The following is a 19,525-nucleotide window of genomic DNA, read 5'->3' as shown; positions in this document are numbered from 1 at the left end:
GACAGTTTTGCTTCAGTTAGGGCTCTATACGCCAGCATATTTCATTTGAAGTGAAACAATGAGCCAAATCTTAAAGTGCAGAATGTCAGGTTTAATTTTACCGTAGTTACATCTATATTGTGCGAACTATATAATCAAACTATATAATCAAAGGCCTTTATATGGCCAAAAAGTGAAAAAAGTGGCTAGCTAAGTCAATCATTTCACCTGAACTTCATGGAACATGCATTTCAAACTCAAAGACAAATAGTCCATACAATTAAGAACTTAAAACGCCTGCATGTATAGGCCTGGTAGAGGCAGGGAAAATAACCCAGCATCTGGTGAAATCTATGAATCACAGACAAGTAATCAGCTGAAAGGATTTGGGACATATGGGGCAATGTGATTTTTAATGCTTTGCCCCATATAGATGTATTTATAGACTGATATCTTAAAAGTAATTTCTTCATTTCAAGTCTGGAGTACCCAGACTGTCCACTATTTGACAGTAATGTACTGTACTAACAGTACTGATATTGAGGACTAGACTAGACATCCCAACAAGGGAAAAGATTAAAACAGTCACATAGATGCAAGTGAACACCTTCATTATGTTATAGCATTTAGGATTCAAACCAAATTAACCACATTTTAATGATGATAAAATGAAAATGAAAAATGCTGACATTCTCTGTATTTTGAGTTGGATAAGTGATGTATAGTTTAGATAATTTTCACTTTTTTATATAAATAAACAATAAATGATGAATGACAATACATTAGGATTGCACTTCCTCTTCAGGCTCTGAAAGAACAAGAAAAGCATGAATACAGGTAAGTATTTTTGGAAATTCTGAAAATATAGACAGAAAAAATAATTTGTAATTAATTTGTAGACCACAGTATGTACATTTGAAGTGATGCCTCATATTAGGAGAGTGGGTGTTGGTGTGCTTGTTACCTGTCCAGGTACGATAAATGGGCAGACTAAGGGCAGGATGGGTAATCTCCACGGCAACCCTCAGACGCTGTCTCTCCCTGTGTCTTCCCTCTTTCTTCATGATCACTGTATTTATATAAGAGGGCTGAAGTTCTTCTTCTACAGAATCAGTTCTCTCCTCGCATATGATGTCTGATGAGAGTGGCACTTTTCCTTCATCCCCTTTTTTTTCCCATGTGTTTTCACGCTCGCTGGTGGTTTTGTCCATAGCTTCATTCTCTAATCCAGGTATCTGAGAATCTGTGAAAGAAAACAAAGCTTTAACTACACTGTACTAAGAAACATGACCTATTATGAAATATTCCATAATACGGCTTGATAAATTGCTTATTTGTACACTGCTGCTATCATTCAACATTCAATTACTTAATTTTAAGATAGGCTCTCTGGTTTATAAGGACCTTTGAAAAGTTTATGCAGTCTTTGTTTACAGACACGCTGACAATGTCCTTGCTCTCAAAAACTTTACATTTTCTATGAGTTATTTATGCTTCTCATTGCTTACTTACAGTGCAGAAGTTTGCTTCTGTGAGGTTGGCGTTCAGCTCCCTGTGTTTCTGGAGCTACTGCCACAGCACAGATGCTTATTAGCACTCTCTCCCTTTCCTCAGCAGCCTGTTCTGTCTCTCTGGAGAGGAGTGGGGAGAGGGTGGTGCTCCCAGCAGCCCACAGTAGCGTGGGGTGTGGCACCCCACCTGACAGGTACAAGGAGAACACCCCCACACCATCATCCCTCCAGTTCACAGACAGGGAGAGAGCAACAGAAGGAGCCACTGGATATGGGAGATGGTAAAAGAGGGAAAAATAAAACATTGTTATGAAGTTGTTTATTCAATGCACAGAAGAACCTTTATCGGGGTTATTTCCTTTTTAAACAAATGTTTACATAATACATACATGTCTTGCAGTGAGGTATATAGGTGTTATTGTGTTATATGCAATAGTTATATATATTGCAGATGACACAAAGAGACAACAGCTGGAGCATTAATATTGTATTACCGAGGTGAATCTTCCTCCAAACTCTCTCTATGGGCTCTAGGAGGGAGCAGTGCTCCACCCTGCACAGAATCTCCTCAGCTTCATCCACCTCTTTTATCAGAGCTGTAGCCTGGAACATCCTCGGGGAGGTCTGAACTGGCCCCCAAACTTCTCTTTCCCCGAGAACAACATCCTCCTCCTGTTCTTCACTTTTACCCCTCTTCAGCCATTGGACTGTGATGTCTGGAGGGTAAAAACCTGCGATGTCACAGGCTAAGGTTAATGGCTGCTGCAGGGTGGAAGAAGAGCACCTGATTTCTGATATGATGGGCTTCTTTAGGAAACCTGGGAAGAAGGAAAGGCACTATTAGTCACTCTTCCATTTGTTTTCACTCTTGAACTTGTTCTGCTCATTTTTTAATGAACATCAATCCATACTACCCTGACCCTGCAACCTGGTACTTAGCTTCCGGTTCCTGTTTCACTTACTTCCTCGCTGTCTAGCACACTGCCTTGTCCTCTTACCTATGGTCTTCCGTGTCACAGGTTGTTTGAGTGACATATGATGGACGGTGACCCACACAATAGTTTTCCCTCTTTCCAGCTCATCCTTGGGCAGGCGGCATTGGCTCATGGCTGAGAAAAAGCCCTGGGTATCGGGCCGTGGGGCAGCTAGGGCTAGTGGGGCAGCCAGGGGGCTCAGCTCACCCCCCTCACAGAACCAGCGGAATGTAATGACGTCTGGGTGGAAGCCTGATGCCGATACAGTCAGCGTGACGATCCCTGGGGGAAGGAATTTTCATTACTGACGCTTGGATATTTGTGTGTGCTTATGTGAGTGTGTGCACCTGGGTGTGGGATGCAAGCCTGAGTTTGGATGGGTGGGTGTGCGGGTGGGTCTTATACCTGATTCCTCATTTGGTTCTGAAAGTTGGATTTCAGAGACTTCAGGTGGTGCTAAACAACAAAATAAAGAATATTATACAAACAATATATACACATAATGTAACAACAATTTTTAAAAAGTCAAAAACAAGGACAAAATAAAGAAACTGCTGCACTGAGGATCAAAATCCAGAAGAATGGTGGTTTCTCTCATTGAACAAATCAAACCTAAGTGTATGCTACAAAAAGAATTCTTGGGGTAATGAGCTAACTTTGAGGGTAATTCTGTCTTCATGGTATCATGACAGTGGCTCAATATCTAACCAACCACAGCAACACAGTAATACCAAGGCATCAGGAAAATAGAGAAATATCTGACTGTTAACCAACCAAAAGTCGAGATCTTGTCAGGTGATTTTGCTTAAAGTAACATAGTCTATTCAGTTAGGCCTTGAAAAAACAAAAATGTTTCCCCCAAGTTGGCAGCAGTTCTTTCATTTATTCAGATAAAATGATCGTACCTGAATTTTATATTGAAACTATTGTGACAAATCATGGTTATAGTTACACTATATAAATATACACATACAACACGTAACCTTTATGAATTCTTTGTATTTTTTCCTTTCCAGTCTGGTGCAGTATAAACTAACTACTTTTATTTAAATGTATTTTTATTTTAATGCAATTTCGTCAAAGGTCATTCAAAATGTATGTAATTACAAACCAAAGCACGAAAACAGGATTATTCATCATCCTATCAGTCCACACAGTAACTAACCCATGTGACATATTTTATTTGCCACTGAAACACGAAAAACCAAAGATAAAGCATAACTTAACTAATTCCAATCATCATTTGTGGTCCTTATCAAAGCTAACTAGGAATGTTTAGTTAACAGAAGCCAGACAGCTTTGTGAAATATTTAAGTTTACTAAGCTTCCTGTATGGTCTAGCACTCTGATTAAACTCCTCTGTAATGACCAGGTTTAGCAATAGTGCTAGAACAGCAAAGCATGTTTGGCACCACTTAGCAAAAATTTTGTTGTCTTACCCAGAATGGTAAACTTATTAGATATTTTTTCCATCACTATATTGTCTTTGCCTTGGTAGGAGATCTGGCATTTGAAGACTGCCCCCTTGTGGACAGATAAGTTTGGTACAAACGTAACAGACGACAGGAGCTGTTTGGTGGGTCCGGAAGTGTGTAAGGGCTGCTGAGTGCACAGCTTGTAATATCCAGGAGCAGTGGCCAGCAGTAGCGGGCCTTTCTCAGATGCCAAAGACGCACGAGAAATCTTGTGAGTGTGGCCATGGTCTGTTGAGTAAATTGGGCCATAGCTTTTTTCTCCTGAGAGAGAGAGAGAGAGAGAGAGAGAGAGAGAGAGAGAGAGAGAGAGAGAGAGGTGGGGGGGGGGGGGGATGTTTTATAATTACCATATTATAGCTAACCCTAAATATGGAGCATATCTGAGTGTCTTGCATCATAGCCTGTTAACAGATATCAATTTGCATGCAGAGTACTGTGCACTGACGAAGCAGTGATGAAGCACATACCTTATATATTAGTACAGTCTGCTGTTTGTTGAAGTAAACATTATAGTTATAGATTTAATGAAGAGTGTCATATTACTATCCTAAGATGGGGAAGAGTATAGCTTGCACATTCCTAGTAGTGGCACTCTACTGGTCTATTTCTATATACATATTTGATAGTAGTATTTATACAATTATTTAAATATACCCAGAAGTGGGTAGTAACTTGCTACTTTCACTCAGTTACATTTACTTAAATAACTTATTGAACAAATTGTAAGAGATGTTTTAAAAGGGGGTGCTTACATTCTACTTTTACATTTGCAAGGTCAGTATACTCATATGTGTACATGTACTTTCAGTCCATTATATCCATCTACTTTCCTCCCATTACATTTCAAAATTATTTTAACATTTTGCACGTTTTTCCACAAACTTTGGCTGTCAAGTGTTAGTGAAATTCCTAAAGAAGTACCATAGCTTTGGTTTGTTTAGCCAGCTAGACAACAGTAATGTTAGTCTGGCACAATGAACAGCAAACCGACAAGGTTTCCCCAAGATTTCCCTTAAAAGATATTCAGTGTATGAGTAGCTAGCAATATATCTTTTTCTTTAAGGCTCACATATCAGAATGTGAAACTGGTGCTCTCTCCTAATGTGCATTATTAATACTCACATATTATTATGTACAGCAGGCCTATGGGAAATCAATACCAAAGAAAGTGTAGCTCCTCTTGTTATGTCCTTGGGACTTTTTAAAAAAATTTTTTAGTTGTTTCTTTGTGTTGTGGTTTTAGAATTTGTTTTTCAGGTTACCCACACGAGGGCACACCAAGAACCAGTGAGCTGTCAAGATGACATTGTCACAACAATGGACGACCTGACTGGTTAAAGGGATAATTCACCTCCTGTTAAATATCTGTGTTGCGAATGCGTAGGTGCCCCATGGTGTCTTGCTCAGTAGACATCACGTGTGCCACGGTAGGGAGCTCTGTAGGGCTCTGATTTGATACAATCACTGCCTGTGGCAGACACTTTTTGAGATTGGGGTGTTGAGGTTGACTGTCCTCTTTTTCTGTCCCAGCTTCTTTGAATAGGGCCTCATGAGTTAGTACTTGCTGTCTAACAAAGTTCTTAGATAGAGCCTTTGAAGTGCACTTGAGCTTTAGAGGGCCTCGAGTAGCTACAGGAAATGTTTGTCCATTAGTAGCATCGACTTGTTACAGCCAATTTCAAAAGGACCACTGAGAGTCATATACAGATATTTGATTGCCAGAAATATTGAGTATTGTTCTCTTCTTATTGTTTGGAGTTGTAGGGGTGGGTGCCGTGTTCTTTTTTTTTTTTTTTGCTTTGTTGTTTATTTCTGCTTTTGTGATAAGGAGTTAAGGTAAAAGTGATTGTATTTTATTTTCTTTTGTTTTATAGAAGTTAATGTTGGAATTCACTTTAGTAGACTTTTTGGTTGTTTGTGTTTGCATAAAGCCCACCCTGAAGAAGTACTCCTGTTTAGACAGTTTATGTTGTGTATATATTTTGCATGTGTTTTGTTCCTGTATATAACAAGAAAACAAACAATACATCACTGAAAACCCTGTACAGAGAGCGTCTCCGTGTTTCTTTTTTATGTTGTGCAATTTTTTGGTCCTAGATTTTGAGCTCTTGAAAGGTATAGGTAATAGGGTCGTAACAATCTATGTTGAAAGACTATTGCTGGACACTGAAGAGGGATGTTTCTGAGGTCAAATATAGGTGAAAATCATACAAGTGTACAAGGCTGTACATATTTCAAATGTAATAACAACCTTATCTAAGAATAGGTAATACAATATAATTGTGTACTATATAATTTACTTATTGTAAAATTAACTTAAAAACCAAAACTGAGAGAAATATCTTTAAAGCAGGTTTGAATTAAGCATAAAAAAGATATATGAGGTCCACACATTTTAGTTTGTGGGTCAAAAAAAGTAAATATTTTGCTGCTTGGTGTTATTAAATAGGATCTTATAAAGTAACTTGCTACTTGACTAATCTTTTTAGCAGATACTTTGTTAGGTAATAATATAAATGAATACTTTTACTTTTACATGAGTAATTATTATTTTAAAGAAACAATACATTTACTTTACTAGACCTTTTGGCTACTCTACCCACCTTTGCACATTTCTAAATTAAATCACATTGTTAAGTTATAAAACAACTTAATGGCTCAGATAAATGTGGAATATTTGCATTATACAAGAAACCAAGCAGTGTTAAGTGCATCACTTAAATAGTTACATTTATGAACCTGTGTTAAGTTTGCATCACTAGGCCACCATGTCAATCTTATGGCTGTGTTTGATACCTGCCATTTTAATTGTGGTTGTTTTATTGATCTGTTGTGCCAAGATTTGTGTGCATATTAACAACATTTACTTTATGCTTGCACATGATGCTTGACCTGTTTTGTTTAGGTAGCTTTCAAAATGCTCTGAGAGCTGTTGGTAGTGCTAAAGTGTGCAGTTATTCCCCAGTTTTAAACCTTAGGGGACCAGTCAAAGACCTAAAGATGCCAAACAAGTAGTGTTGTGTGTGCTGTTATACTGTTTACATACACCCGTGTGGGTTTATGTCTGCAATAGGTTGGAGTTGCAGGTGTTACCTGTATAAGAGGTATCTACTATGGGGATATCATTGAGGAACCAGGCAGTTTCTACCCTGTCTGCTCTTCTGCCCTCTATACAAATGGTGACTCTGCCTTTCTGCCCCACGACCACTCGAGGGGGCAAGATGATCGCTGATATAGTCAGGCTTTTCTGCTTCTCTAGAAGCATATACATAAATAAAAACATGAAATAAAGAAAGAAAAGAAGAGAAAAAAGTGTTTACTGATAAACATATGGATCGCTAACAGTGTTGCTTAGTTTTTTACTATCAAATTAAAAACTCCATCCAGTTACATGAAGTAGCAAGTTAAAAACTCCAAGACAGTATGAGAGCAGTGTTTGTACCTTAATGTGTGTGTGTGTGTGTGTGTGTGTGTGTGTGTGTGTTTTATGTGGCCTCTCACCATCTCTCCTCTTCCAAGAGAAGCCAAAACAGAGCAGGAAGATAAGAATGAGTGAGATGATCATCATGGCCACGGAGGCTTTCGCTGACTTTGTCAGAACGATTTCCCGTGCTAAGAAAGATAAGAGCGAATGGTTCTGAGAAATGCTATGTGCTTTGTACTCCTCTTTGTTAGACATTTAGGATATTAAAACGTTTATGGGTTTTTACACAAGGTCATTCTTAATATTGTTGTCATTGCTGTCATAAAACAACAGAAGTCAACATTTTACAGGAATTGCATCATTTCACATAACTTCAAGCAGGAAACAGAGAGCAGAAGGTTAAAAGCGTTTTTGTTTTAGGAGAGTACCGAGTGAACTGGCAGCTGACAGGTCAATGGAACCAGAGGCCGGCTGAGAAACATGAGGCTGCTGAGCTTCGCACTGCACCCATCCAGCACGGTCTGTCTCCTCCATGCTGAGAGTGTGGAAGTGCCGGGATGTGTATGTCCCATCACCATTCAGACGGGCCTGGGGAGGCTCGGACAGGGTGGTGCCATGTTGCACCCACGCCACGGACATGTTGGATGGGTAGAAGCCGTTGATGTCACAGGCGAGAGTGAGAGGAGAGGAGTGAGAGGAAGATGGCACAACAGACAGGGTGACCTTGGGGAGAACTTTGAGAGAGGGGTCAAGATAGGAAAAGCATTAGGAGCGAAGCATTTTAGACCTTGCAGAAGTACAATCTACCTCAGGTGATTTTCAGCTGCTGTTAATGCATTACCAGAACAGGTTGTAAATATATAACATAATCAAAACAGTCTTGAATGGAAAAGAAAACAGAATCAGCAGTAATGTAAAATGCTCACTGATGACGGTCATGTTGAACTCTTGTACAAGTGGTTTCTCCAAAGCTTCATGCTGCACCGTGCAGCTGTAAGTGTTATTCTGATCTGTGGGTTCAGGGACCAATGTCACCCTGCTGACTGCCTCAAACAGCCCATCTTCTGTGCGGTTTGCTTTGAACACCTGAGGGGATTCGAATTGCTTGCCTGCCCGCGTCCATGAAAATGTGATCCAAGGAGGGCTAAAACCCTTCGCCCGACACTCAACTACACTCTCTCGACCCAACACCACTGTCCGAGAGGGTATGGACAAAGTGGGGGGAGCTGGGAAAGAAGAAAAGTGAAGTTTAAAGGAATTTGGATTGGGTTAAATGTATCTGTGCATACATGTGGACACATTGGTCAACAGTGATTTTGCTTCCTGCAAAAAATACCTGTTTGTTATGTATTTTTGCATGCTGAGTCCAAAAATGTTTTCAGAGTTTCTCTATAGTGTTTTGTTCCAGTATACTCATATGTCATGTACATGTATGGAAAAGCAGTACCAAGGAAAGTGGAGCCCCTCTATGTTGGCAGGCTACTGCTGGACATGAAGAGGGATGCTCGTGAGGCTAAATATAGGCAAAACTCATACAGTGCACATTTTAGAAGGGTGCTTCTATACATTTTAAATGTAATACAGACTTAAAAGTAATACTTGCTAGAAAAATTCTAAATATTTTGTGTAAAACACATTATAAGGTCCATCTTTCTTGGTTAGGGAACTGAAAAAACTTACAATTTTGTTGCCCAGTAAAATGAAAAATTAGAACAGGATAAAAGCTGAACTGAATAGTTAGTGAATATGTACTATGCTTGTGTGTTGTTTCTTTCAGGAGTATCTTATGGTGCCATTGTTTCTATGATTGAAAACTCTCACATACCACAGATGTAACTCACCCATGACAGCCAGTGAAATATTCGTGGAATATTCAGTCCCATTGCTGATTACACTGCACTCATACACCCCCTGCTGGTGTGTAGTGGCATTGATTACCGTCAGGGCAAAAGACCCATCCACAATGGCCAAGGGGTTCAGGTAGAAGCCTCTTTCTACATGCAGATTTGATGCGACCACCAACCCTTCTAAGGTCCAGGTGATATTGAGGTGTTCATCGTTCACTGGAGTGGGAAGGATGAAGGAACAGGGCAGGACTACAGAAGAGCCAAGAGGCACAGAGATCACCGCTGAAAAGCCTAGGAGGAAAATAATGAGGATCAAGAAATAAATAAACAGAGATGATTAGACATGTGCTATATGCAGATTGGGACCTCAAAAAAAGAGAAAAAATATATGTTAGAACAAATTAAAACTAAAAGGTTAGAGACGTGTGTAATGTCTGGTATAATGCTAAGTTGTGTGTTTAACAATGTTTTAATGTATCTGAAGAATCTATGAACTTCCTCTATTTGGTGCAGTGTGTTTGTTGGGGACTTTTTCTGGATTGCAAAGGAACAATATGGTCTGTTCTCAATAGATGGAGTGTCTAATCTCTACAGTAACAAGCCAGTCTAGCTGCAGATTTTTGTTCCTACTAGGCTAGTTGTCACCTGTTACAACTCATCATTTGTTTAAGGACTGAGTATTGATTAAATAAACTACTGGATCTACTAGCTGTAACAAAAACCTCCAGCCGCCTCTACCTTTAACTGCACAACCCTGATTCAGTCGCCATACAGTGATCTGTGGGATTCTCAGGAAGCATGCATGTACCCAATATGAAGTCCAAAATTAGGTTTTAACACATAGTAATTTTATGTTTGTGAATTGAAGGGTTAATTTGTAACCCTTATAAACACAGAAAGACAAGACAAAATTAGTTCAAATACAAAAAATTCTACACAGTCAGTACAAAAATTGTGTTGGCAGGGAATGAGTGTTTTCAAACAACAGTTGCTGGCAGTGTTTGGTGCAGTCAGGGAAGTGTGAACAGGAGTGAAATATGATCACCATAGAATGCATTCTAAAGAATGCACGCTCTGATTACGTAAAAAGATAGTAAAAGCATATCAGAGTGTGAGGTGTTCATCAAGACTATAGAAACACCTAAAATAATGATAACGCTCTTTCATTTCATATGTTCTATTGTGATTCTTGGTATGTATATGTGATCATATAAGAAACATTTGAGGAATTCATTATGACTCTCAGGTACTTCAGAATATTCTTCAGTAATAAGGATATATTGATGGATATGTTGGAACACGCATGGAAGTGTTTATGGATTTTTTTTGGAAAGATATACATATGGAGTTACTGAAGAATATATTAAAGATTTAACAAAGGATTTCATGCTTCAGTGTGAAGGACAGATTTTCTTTACCTTGAGGCATTTGGACACTTGGTCTGCATTTTGGGAGCGTTGTAATTGGCAGTATGTGGTCATTAACTATGTCAGTCCTCATAATGGAGTTTTTGCTGGAGTTTAGAAGTATGAAGTGACAATAAGTAAGAAGATAAATGTCTCTACCTTGTTAATAAATTATGCCGCTGGCCTCTTTGATGCATGGATGGTCTACATAGACTACTGTGTTGTAACAGGACTAATAAGTGCTACATGAGACATATTGTCCAGTTACAATGCTCCCAGAATACAAGCATATGGTCAAATCAGAACAACTTGATTTATGGTATTAAAGGATATTTTGAATTATGCTGAATTTATGTTGAACAGATTTGTAATTTGTAACATCCTGTATCCTCTAAAAACACCCTGGCATCATTGGCACAAACATGACTCATACTTATTCATTATAAATGGTTAACAGACATAGATGCAAAATATAAATACCAAAGGGGACTTAGGGAGTGTGAAGTAGTTCAAAACCTTTGAAATCAAGTAATGGGAATAATTTCTAAGATTCTCCCCAAAGACACACTAGTCTGTCCAAATTTTTGCATATGTATATCCCGAGATCTTATCACTTACGAAACATGAAGGCAAATTATTAGATCTTAAAACATGCTAAGCCATTATCACTATACATTAAAAATGTCTGCGTACCTTCTATGAAGTTATAGATGTAAGAGCTTTCTTTTATGAGATATTAAGGGCCATTCCTTGACATTTTGAGCTAGATAATTTATTGAGGGTAGCCAATGCATGTATGCAGTATGCAGTACTGTATTATATTATTGTCATTGCCCTGGTTCTGAATATTGGGTATATCTGTCACAATGAGGTGGTGTTGTAAGTACATGACATAAACTGATATGTGTAAATCATTCCCTGGCACACCTTTCATCTGGCACCAAAATATTTAATAGCATAGTTATTTATTAATCTAATCAGAGAGATTAGCCTTGTGTTAGATGAACAGCGGTTCTCTTTGCATTTGTTTAGTTAACACTACAAGTTTTTGTGAATGAAAACCCAAAAGGTCAATAGGCAGACTGGGAAAAAATCTGGTGAAAAGATTTTTATTTTCCATTTTGATTAAACCTTTAGACACTTTTATAGTTGTTTGTGACTCTGGACCTGTGACATCAAATACGTTCAGCAACACTTTTTGTACATTTTAATAAACTGCTGATACAATATCTATACTGCAAACACAAACTTTCGACATACCAATATCTCGTAGATTAGTAATATAGGTCAAATTTCATCCAAACTTTCATAGCAAAATATCACCTGTACCCGTTGTGACATTACAATAACAAAAACACAGATCTTTAATGCAGATCACACACTATTTTTAACTTTTACATAAACCCTTGTTCCTAAATAGTTTGAGGTTTTACAACCTGAGTCATCTGAACGTACAATTGAACAGTACCACTGTTCTACAGCCAGTGATGTTCTCGTCACCATTCACCACTGGATTCAGATCAGTGTAAGCAAATGACAGCTAAGGGAGAATCACACTAGTTTACAATCTCAAATCACAACCCAAGGAGAATCACACTAGTTTACAATCTCATACATGCAAAAATAAAACATGATAGGTAGACAGATTGACTTTATTCACAATTCAGTTAGTGTTCAACAGATACCTTGTTGCAATTTAGATCTTCACCTGACATTTAGATGAAGATAAATCCATGTGTTCGGTGAAACCAACACTCTCACAAAAAGACAAAGCCACTGATCCTAATGTTGTCTTACAGTTTCTTTCTCACTTATTTATTTATTTATTTTAGAAAAAAAGGTCATTGCATTACAATACTCAATACAATACTCACCTAGTTTTATTGGGCCCAGGAGACACAAAAAGCACAGGACTTTAAACTTCATGGTCTTTAACAGATCAGAATACACATGCCTTATCAGCACTTATTTTTTTCTTTCTCTGGTTCAGATAGTTGTGCAGACTTTTATATACAGATGGTACAGTGGGCGGGTTCAAATCAGCAAAGAGTCAGGAACCTAAAATAAGGGTGAAGAAACTATATATCTAATGATCACCTACTCACACAAACACAAACAGAGAGAGAGTGAGAGAGAGTGAGTAAAAAGCGACGGGAGAGAGAAGGTAACTAGGGATCGAAGGAGAGAGAAGGAGATGTCTGTTCTTGCACAATTAGAACAGTGGTCAATTAAAATTCAACCTGGCACCCATCCAGTGTTTTAGGCTACTTTATATTCATGCTGTATAGTGACCCAGCTCAAATTGGCTTTCACTGGTAAACTCTGTAAATTGACCACATGTAAAGCTCCAACAGAAGGACATTCACTGTATTCCCATTACCAAGATTGTATGTAGGTGTGTGTGTGTGTGTGTGTGTGTGTGTGTGTGTGTGTGTGAAAGGGAGAAGTGTTTTCACACCTTTATTGCATTACTCCTGATTAGTATGTACTATCTCTCTTTTTTGCCCTCTGAGACTAGAGTGATGGAACAGTAACATGATGGAAACATGTTAGTGTATGTATATATATATATATATATATATATATATATATATATATATATATATATATATATATATATGTTAGTGTATGTATATATATATATATATATATATATATATATATATATATATATATATATATATATGTTAGTGTATGTATATATATATATGTTAGTGTATGTATATATATATATGTTAGTGTATGTATATATATATATATATATATATATATATATATATATATATATATATATATATATATAGTTTAAAGTGGTAATAGAGAAGAGGAAAGAAGTATGTCTGAGGGAGGGAGAAAAGAGGAAGAGAAAGAGGTAGAGGTTTAGAGTGGGGCGAGGGAGAGGGGCAGAAAGGGATTTTGAGAGAGAGAGAGTTATTGAGAGGGAAACATATAATGAGCTGAAGATTTAGAGAGCTGAGTGAAACACAGTTCCCTCACATAGAGAGAACAAAGAGATCCACTGCTGATCACACTAAACAAACTTAATGAACTAAATAAAAATGTGAACTGGCTCCAAATGAACTTGTTATCTGCAGAAAAATGAATGATAAAAGGTTGTGTTTGGAAAGCCTTCTGTGAATGGTTTGATGGTGTGGCTGGAGCCTGCCCCTGAGGACTGAGTGTCTCCCTCCAATGGTAGCCTGGGTTTTAAATGCTTTTATTCAGAATCTGGGATTTTGGATATTTATGATCCTGAACACTGTACATTTAGAAGCTTTAAAGGAATTATACCCATATTATTTGACTTTTCATAATAATATCTCATAAATGTAGTAGTAAATAATGTAAATTCAAAATAGGCATGCAAAAGGAGACATCAGATGAAATGTGTATGGTCGGTACAACATGAATTTGCATGTTGCTCGCTTTCTTTCCCACATTTGTACCCTGATAGAACAAGAAAGACTGGTCTCATGTGACGTGGGGCAACACTTTTTCTTGGAGATAGAACCCTGTAAGATGGCGAAGAAAGAAGAAGGTAATGAGGAAATTAACTGTTATTATTATCAGTTGTAGCCATAGAATAATTTCTCTTGCTGTACCACCTTATATTTATAATATGTTTGCTGAAGATAAGTCAGTTAATGGTTGTATACTAGCATTGTTTTGTACAAAATGGTCACATACAAATGTGTTGTATATAGTACACAGAAAGAAGACTGACTCTCTCTGCCTGTGGAAAGGGATTTTTACCTTTTGATCTCCGATGAACATAAAAAGCACAGAAACACAGCAATGGTTGACACTAAATACTTTTACAGTGGACGCCTGAAAATCTTTCTGTAGTTGGTGGAATTCTAATGAAGTGTGTAGAGGGTTTGGGGGAGTTGAGGGATTTAGAGTTTAACAATAATGCTATAAACAATCTAAACCTTTTTAAACAATAAAAGCAACTCAGGCGGGGTGGGTTATTTCCACTGTTCTTAGAGTATACCGAGTGTTCTTACTATTTTCCTGTGTAGAACCTGTTTTTTGCTCTGGTCTGTCTTTTGGATTATCCCTCTTGGTTTTGGTTTCCATTTAATATGTTTTTTTTGGTTTTGACTTCTGACTGGTCTAATAATCCCGTCTAGGCGATGAGGCCGTAACAGCCATATAGTGATGAAAGACTGGTAGTGGAATAGCATGTAGAATGAATAAACAACGGACCAGCAGGTGAGATAGAACTTGTATTAAATAAAGAATTGTGAATACATATACTGATTAGAGCTTCAGGAGTCGTTTGAATGCTCATATTTCAAACAAAGCTCACACTAAAAAAAACTCCATCACATATACACTACTAGACAAGATAAAAATAAAATACACTACACTAAATTCCATGACAATGAACAGAAAATAACCCTGATCCCAAACAAACAGGCACCACCTCCTACAATCTGTAACTAAATACATACATATACACCAGAATATGTACTCTATCACAGGGCTCACATCTATAGGCTGATACTAAAAGAGTACACAGATCAAGGAAGTATAACATGAGTGAGACCAAAAGTATGCTTACATAAAGATCCAGATATACACAAGCTAACTAACTACATACATCAAAAGGCAAGGTATGCACAGCCAAGAGACCACAAAACCAAATTAAATGTATGCTAATGTGAGCTAGGCTTGACTAAGCCGAGGCTAGGGCGAAGGGTGAGTGTCTGAAGGGTTAGTGTCTATTTTCTTCCAGCAGGGTCCTTATATAATTACTTAAGGGCAGGGCAGAGCTGGTAACGAGGCAGGTAGCGAGACTCAAATCCTGAACCATATCGCAGCAACCAGGAACACACCACAGCAGCCTGGGAACAAAACTATAACAATGTTCTCATTAGACTCTTCTTAGTACCCATTAGTTTTGAGGCTAACGTGTTTGCTTTATGATTTTGGATTGCCTAACCATGTTCATTAAACTCTTTCCTACTTTCCATGAGCATCTAATTGTTCTTAGGGGCATTTAATATGATTTAAAAAGGTGAATGTTATTGTAAAATTTATGAAAATATAATATAGGTGAACAGATAAGTAAATGTAATGATCACGGGCAAAGAATGTGGAGAAAAAAGGACGAAAATGCTCCAGCTGAAAAAAGTCTCCAACTGAAATGTTTAATGAAAATGATTGAAACCAAACATAAAAATACACAAACTACAACAAAATAAGCCACATAACATAAGGATGACTAACAAAGTTATGGAAACGAGTTGATACCTCTGCAGCTATAATAACTTCTACAAGATTTTGAATTGCTTCTGTAGATTTTTTGCCAGTTCATCCAGAAGATCATATTTGAGGTCAGACACTGATGTTGGACAAGAGGGAATGGTTCACAATTTCTGTTCTAGATTATCCCAAAGCTGTTCGATGGGGTCAGCGCTCTGTGTGCGGGCCAGTCAAGATCTCTGTCACCAAACTCACCCAACCATGCCTTTATAGACCTTGATGTATACACTGGGTCACAGTCAAGCTGGAACAGAAAAGGGCCTTCCTCAAATTGTTTCCTCAAAGTTGGAAGCATACAATTGTCTAAAATATCTTGGTATGCTCAAGCATTAAGATTTATCTTAACTGGTTTCCATGGCCGAACAGCTGCATGCAAGCTTTAGATCACCAAGCACAATGCCCAGCTTTGGATGGAGTGGTGTAAAGCATGCTGCCACTGGACTCTGGAGCAGTGGAAATGTCTTCTGTGGTTTGATGAATCATGCTTCTCTATCTGGCAGTGTGATGAACTAGTCTAGGTTTAGTGAATGCCAGAAAAGTGTTACCTGACTTACTGCATTGTGCCAACTGTAAAGTTTGGTGGAGGAGGGGTAATGCTGTTGGATTTTTTTTCAGGGGTTGGCCTACACCCCTTAGTTTCCATGCCATGAAGCTCCTGGCAAACAGTTTTTGCTGATGTTAATGCCAAAGGAGGTTTGGAGCTCTACTGCTATTGAGTAAGGAAAGCATTGGCTTTGCAGTACATGCCTCAGCACTCAGTACATGCCTCAGCACTCAGCAACCCCGCTCTGTAACTTTATGTGGTTTGTCACTTCAAGGCTGAGTTGCTGTGGTTCCTAAATGTTTCCACTTTTCAGTAGTACCATTCACAGTTGATATAAGCATAAATAAATAGTATCTGGATCTCAGTGCCTGTGATTTTAATATGTATATTCCATGGCATGAATTAATTACTATTGATTACCAAATTTAAAACCAAATTTGAGATTTGCGTTCTAGTGTTTAAGACCTTAATATATGTAGTCTGAATATACATGATAACTAGTTACATAGCACTAACATTGCAAAAGCCTATACATGTCTAAATGTCTACAGTTAAATAGTTACAATAGTTACAACTGTTAACATCTTTCACTGACATTTGTGCTGCATTGGAGAATCCAGGCTCAAAACCTTTTCAGCAATTTTGTTTGAAATTAGCTGATTGAAGGCTTAACGGCCAAACAAATACAACCCTCCCTTCACTGTTTCCTCAGGTGTATGCCTAGTTGGAGTGAACGTAGGTGATCCACCTGTTTGTTTTTTCCACCCAACAACAGAACCCAAGGTAACTACAGAGTCTGGATTTTTCCTGAGTATGCATTAATTGATTATTAATGGAATGTGAAAACATTAAAAAAACTAAGACAGTCTATTTTAGTCTATTTTAGCTTGTACCTGCCAGTTCCCGGCCTTCTTGGGATCCCAGTTCACTGAATTGCAGAGCATGGAATTCAGCAGTACTCACTCTGATTCCACCTTAAATGTGTAGAAGCATTTGTTTAAAACACATTTGTCAATTTTTAAGAATATGCTTTGATCGATGCCTCCATTTTATTGAAGATTATGCAATGCCAACACCTGATCAAAGTGCAGTTGTAAACCCTTCACCTATATACTAATAGAGCTTTCTGAAGTGCTCTCAAATCAGTACCTTCTGAAGACATTTAAGTTGCATTTATATGGACCTCCTAAAAACAGAGTGGACATTACTTTTCTGAAACATATTTGCATCTCTTTGCAATATATCTGGATTCCCTTGCAATAGTTTTTGTGCTTACTCGGATATACAAAACTATTGCAAGGGAACACAAAAGGTATTGTGTTCAGACTGATAATAATAATTTCCCACGTTGTCTTTTTAGGGGATCTGGGCTTTTAGAGGAAACAATTCTTTTTTTTTTTTTTTACATCGTAAACAGATTTCTCTTGATGCAAACCATATTCTCTAAATCATCATCATATAAACGTCTTAAAATTAATTAAAACTGACAGTAAGATTACTCTGCAGAGGTGAACTAAATGAATTGGAAGTTTATTTTAACATAGGAAGTGTTATATTTACTGTATAAATGTCTGACTCTTCCTTCACATTAGTACAGACACAAATAGATAGACCCTATACCTAGGGAAACAGACCTTCCACCCCTCACAAATTGAGCCGAAGCATTTGGACCATTACTGTCTATCCCAATTACAACACTACTGGTAGTAGCATTAATTAAAAAAAGATTTCTTTAACACCTACTGTATATTTTATATCCCTAAATAATTTGTTTTTAAATTGTAAGTGGTTGGGTTAAAGGCCTTTATATTTTGTACATGCTGTATTGTGGTGGTTGTGCTGAGTTGGTGATTATCTGAAATGTATCCTCTTCAAGATTCCACAGGTCTTCAAAGAATTTAATGCAGACCAAAGCATTTTTTAGAACTGACTGAAAACAATTCCATTAATTCCTTTCTTCTCTTGTTACAACTGACTCAACAGTAGACTGTAAGCATAAACTCTGCTCTAGCTTCTGCTGGGCATGTAAATGCATAATAGCACTATAACAAGCTTTGTCTCTGAGCCCACTTGTGGTATTCATCTACAATGTTTAAATGATGGCACAATTTATCAACTTAGAATCACTTATACATCTTTTGCAGAACAATAATGGAACAAAAACAGACTGAGTAGAAATCTGTAATAAAATTCTGAAGTAAAAAGAGAGGACAAGCACTGAAAAAATACAGTGTTTTTTTCTGACCAATGATTAATTTATGTGGGTGCTTGGTGTGGGACTTGTCCTTGGACTATTCACTGTCATTATCAGGTGTCGATGGTGTAAATTTTCCATTTACTCATTTATTTACATGTCCACTTGCTCACTGACCCACTTACCCACAGCCATTTTGTCAGTGCAATTACGCGACTCTTCAGTAAATACGATCCCTGTCTTGGTTAGCTGGTGGTGTACATGCAAGTAGGAGCCAGGAGATGACACTATTACCACTGCTCAGAAGATTTGTGTAGGGAGAGAGGGAAAAGGAGGTGAGTAGCTACCATGCAGAGCACATGGACATGCCAAATGACTTTGTCAGGTCAAAGAAAAATGAATATTTGGTTTACTGTCTTTTAAAGAAAGAAATGTTTAACATCTGTGCTCACTCACATCTCTATCTACAGAGTGATTCTGCAGGTCCACTTCAGTGTATGCAGGACTCTTTTTTTGGTCCACGCCGTTATAGCAGCTTTGCCGTAACCTGTGGCAGTCTTCAGTGCTGATTTTGTGACCTACTCCACCAGCACTAATGCTCACAGTAAATTCACTTGTAAAGCTGGTTTGGTAAAATCTTGCTACACTGTTCAGTTGCCACACATCGGTCTCTCAAGATTCTGTTCCTGTTTTCTACCCTGATTACATCCATTTTCTGTTTTTTCTCTTTTTTTTAAACATTTGTTTTCTGAAGGACACTAGGGCATCAGTAGTGTGAGCTTTTCTCAGATCTTTTTAGCTATTATTTATTATATTCCATTGCCATGACCATAAATATTTACAAATTTCTGTCATGGCCAATTTTCATTATTGTCACATTCCTTAAAAGAAGTTCATTTG

The 19,525-nt window shown here is 37.8% G+C and overlaps 1 protein-coding gene and 1 long non-coding RNA gene across 3 annotated transcripts; one reads left to right on the top strand and one right to left on the bottom strand.

Annotated features, from left to right (window-relative positions):
- Nucleotides 1-70: 70 nt before the first annotated feature.
- Nucleotides 71-12,687, bottom strand: si:ch211-180a12.2 (uncharacterized). Its single transcript, XM_035533563.2, has 13 exons — nucleotides 12,491-12,687; nucleotides 9,205-9,501; nucleotides 8,290-8,589; nucleotides 7,792-8,097; nucleotides 7,441-7,551; nucleotides 7,033-7,194; nucleotides 3,904-4,200; nucleotides 2,870-2,920; nucleotides 2,489-2,746; nucleotides 1,985-2,308; nucleotides 1,492-1,755; nucleotides 944-1,222; nucleotides 71-787 (listed from the first exon to the last, which is right to left on the bottom strand). The coding sequence occupies exons 1-13, from the start codon at nucleotides 12,540-12,542 to the stop codon at nucleotides 762-764; spliced, it is 2,727 nt and encodes a 908-aa protein (XP_035389456.2). The 5' UTR covers nucleotides 12,543-12,687; the 3' UTR covers nucleotides 71-761.
- A 1,379-nt stretch (nucleotides 12,688-14,066) lies between these two features.
- LOC113587514 (uncharacterized) lies at nucleotides 14,067-19,474 on the top strand. 2 transcript variants are annotated; one of them, XR_003411749.3, is made up of 4 exons: nucleotides 14,067-14,154; nucleotides 17,144-17,214; nucleotides 18,875-18,960; nucleotides 19,096-19,474. It is a non-coding gene; the product is annotated as an uncharacterized LOC113587514 (long non-coding RNA). The 2 variants fall into 2 exon arrangements; XR_014117106.1 differs by lacking the exon at nucleotides 14,067-14,154 and adding an exon at nucleotides 14,251-14,831.
- Nucleotides 19,475-19,525: the final 51 nt, after the last annotated feature.

The sequence above is a fragment of the Electrophorus electricus genome, chromosome 15 (genome assembly GCF_041902795.1).
Source record: "Electrophorus electricus isolate QZ-2024a chromosome 15, ASM4190279v1, whole genome shotgun sequence".
Lineage (NCBI taxonomy): Eukaryota > Metazoa > Chordata > Actinopteri > Gymnotiformes > Gymnotidae > Electrophorus > Electrophorus electricus.
The sequence above is the reverse complement of the archived record's forward strand: the minus strand, read 5'-3'. Positions and strand labels throughout refer to the sequence as shown.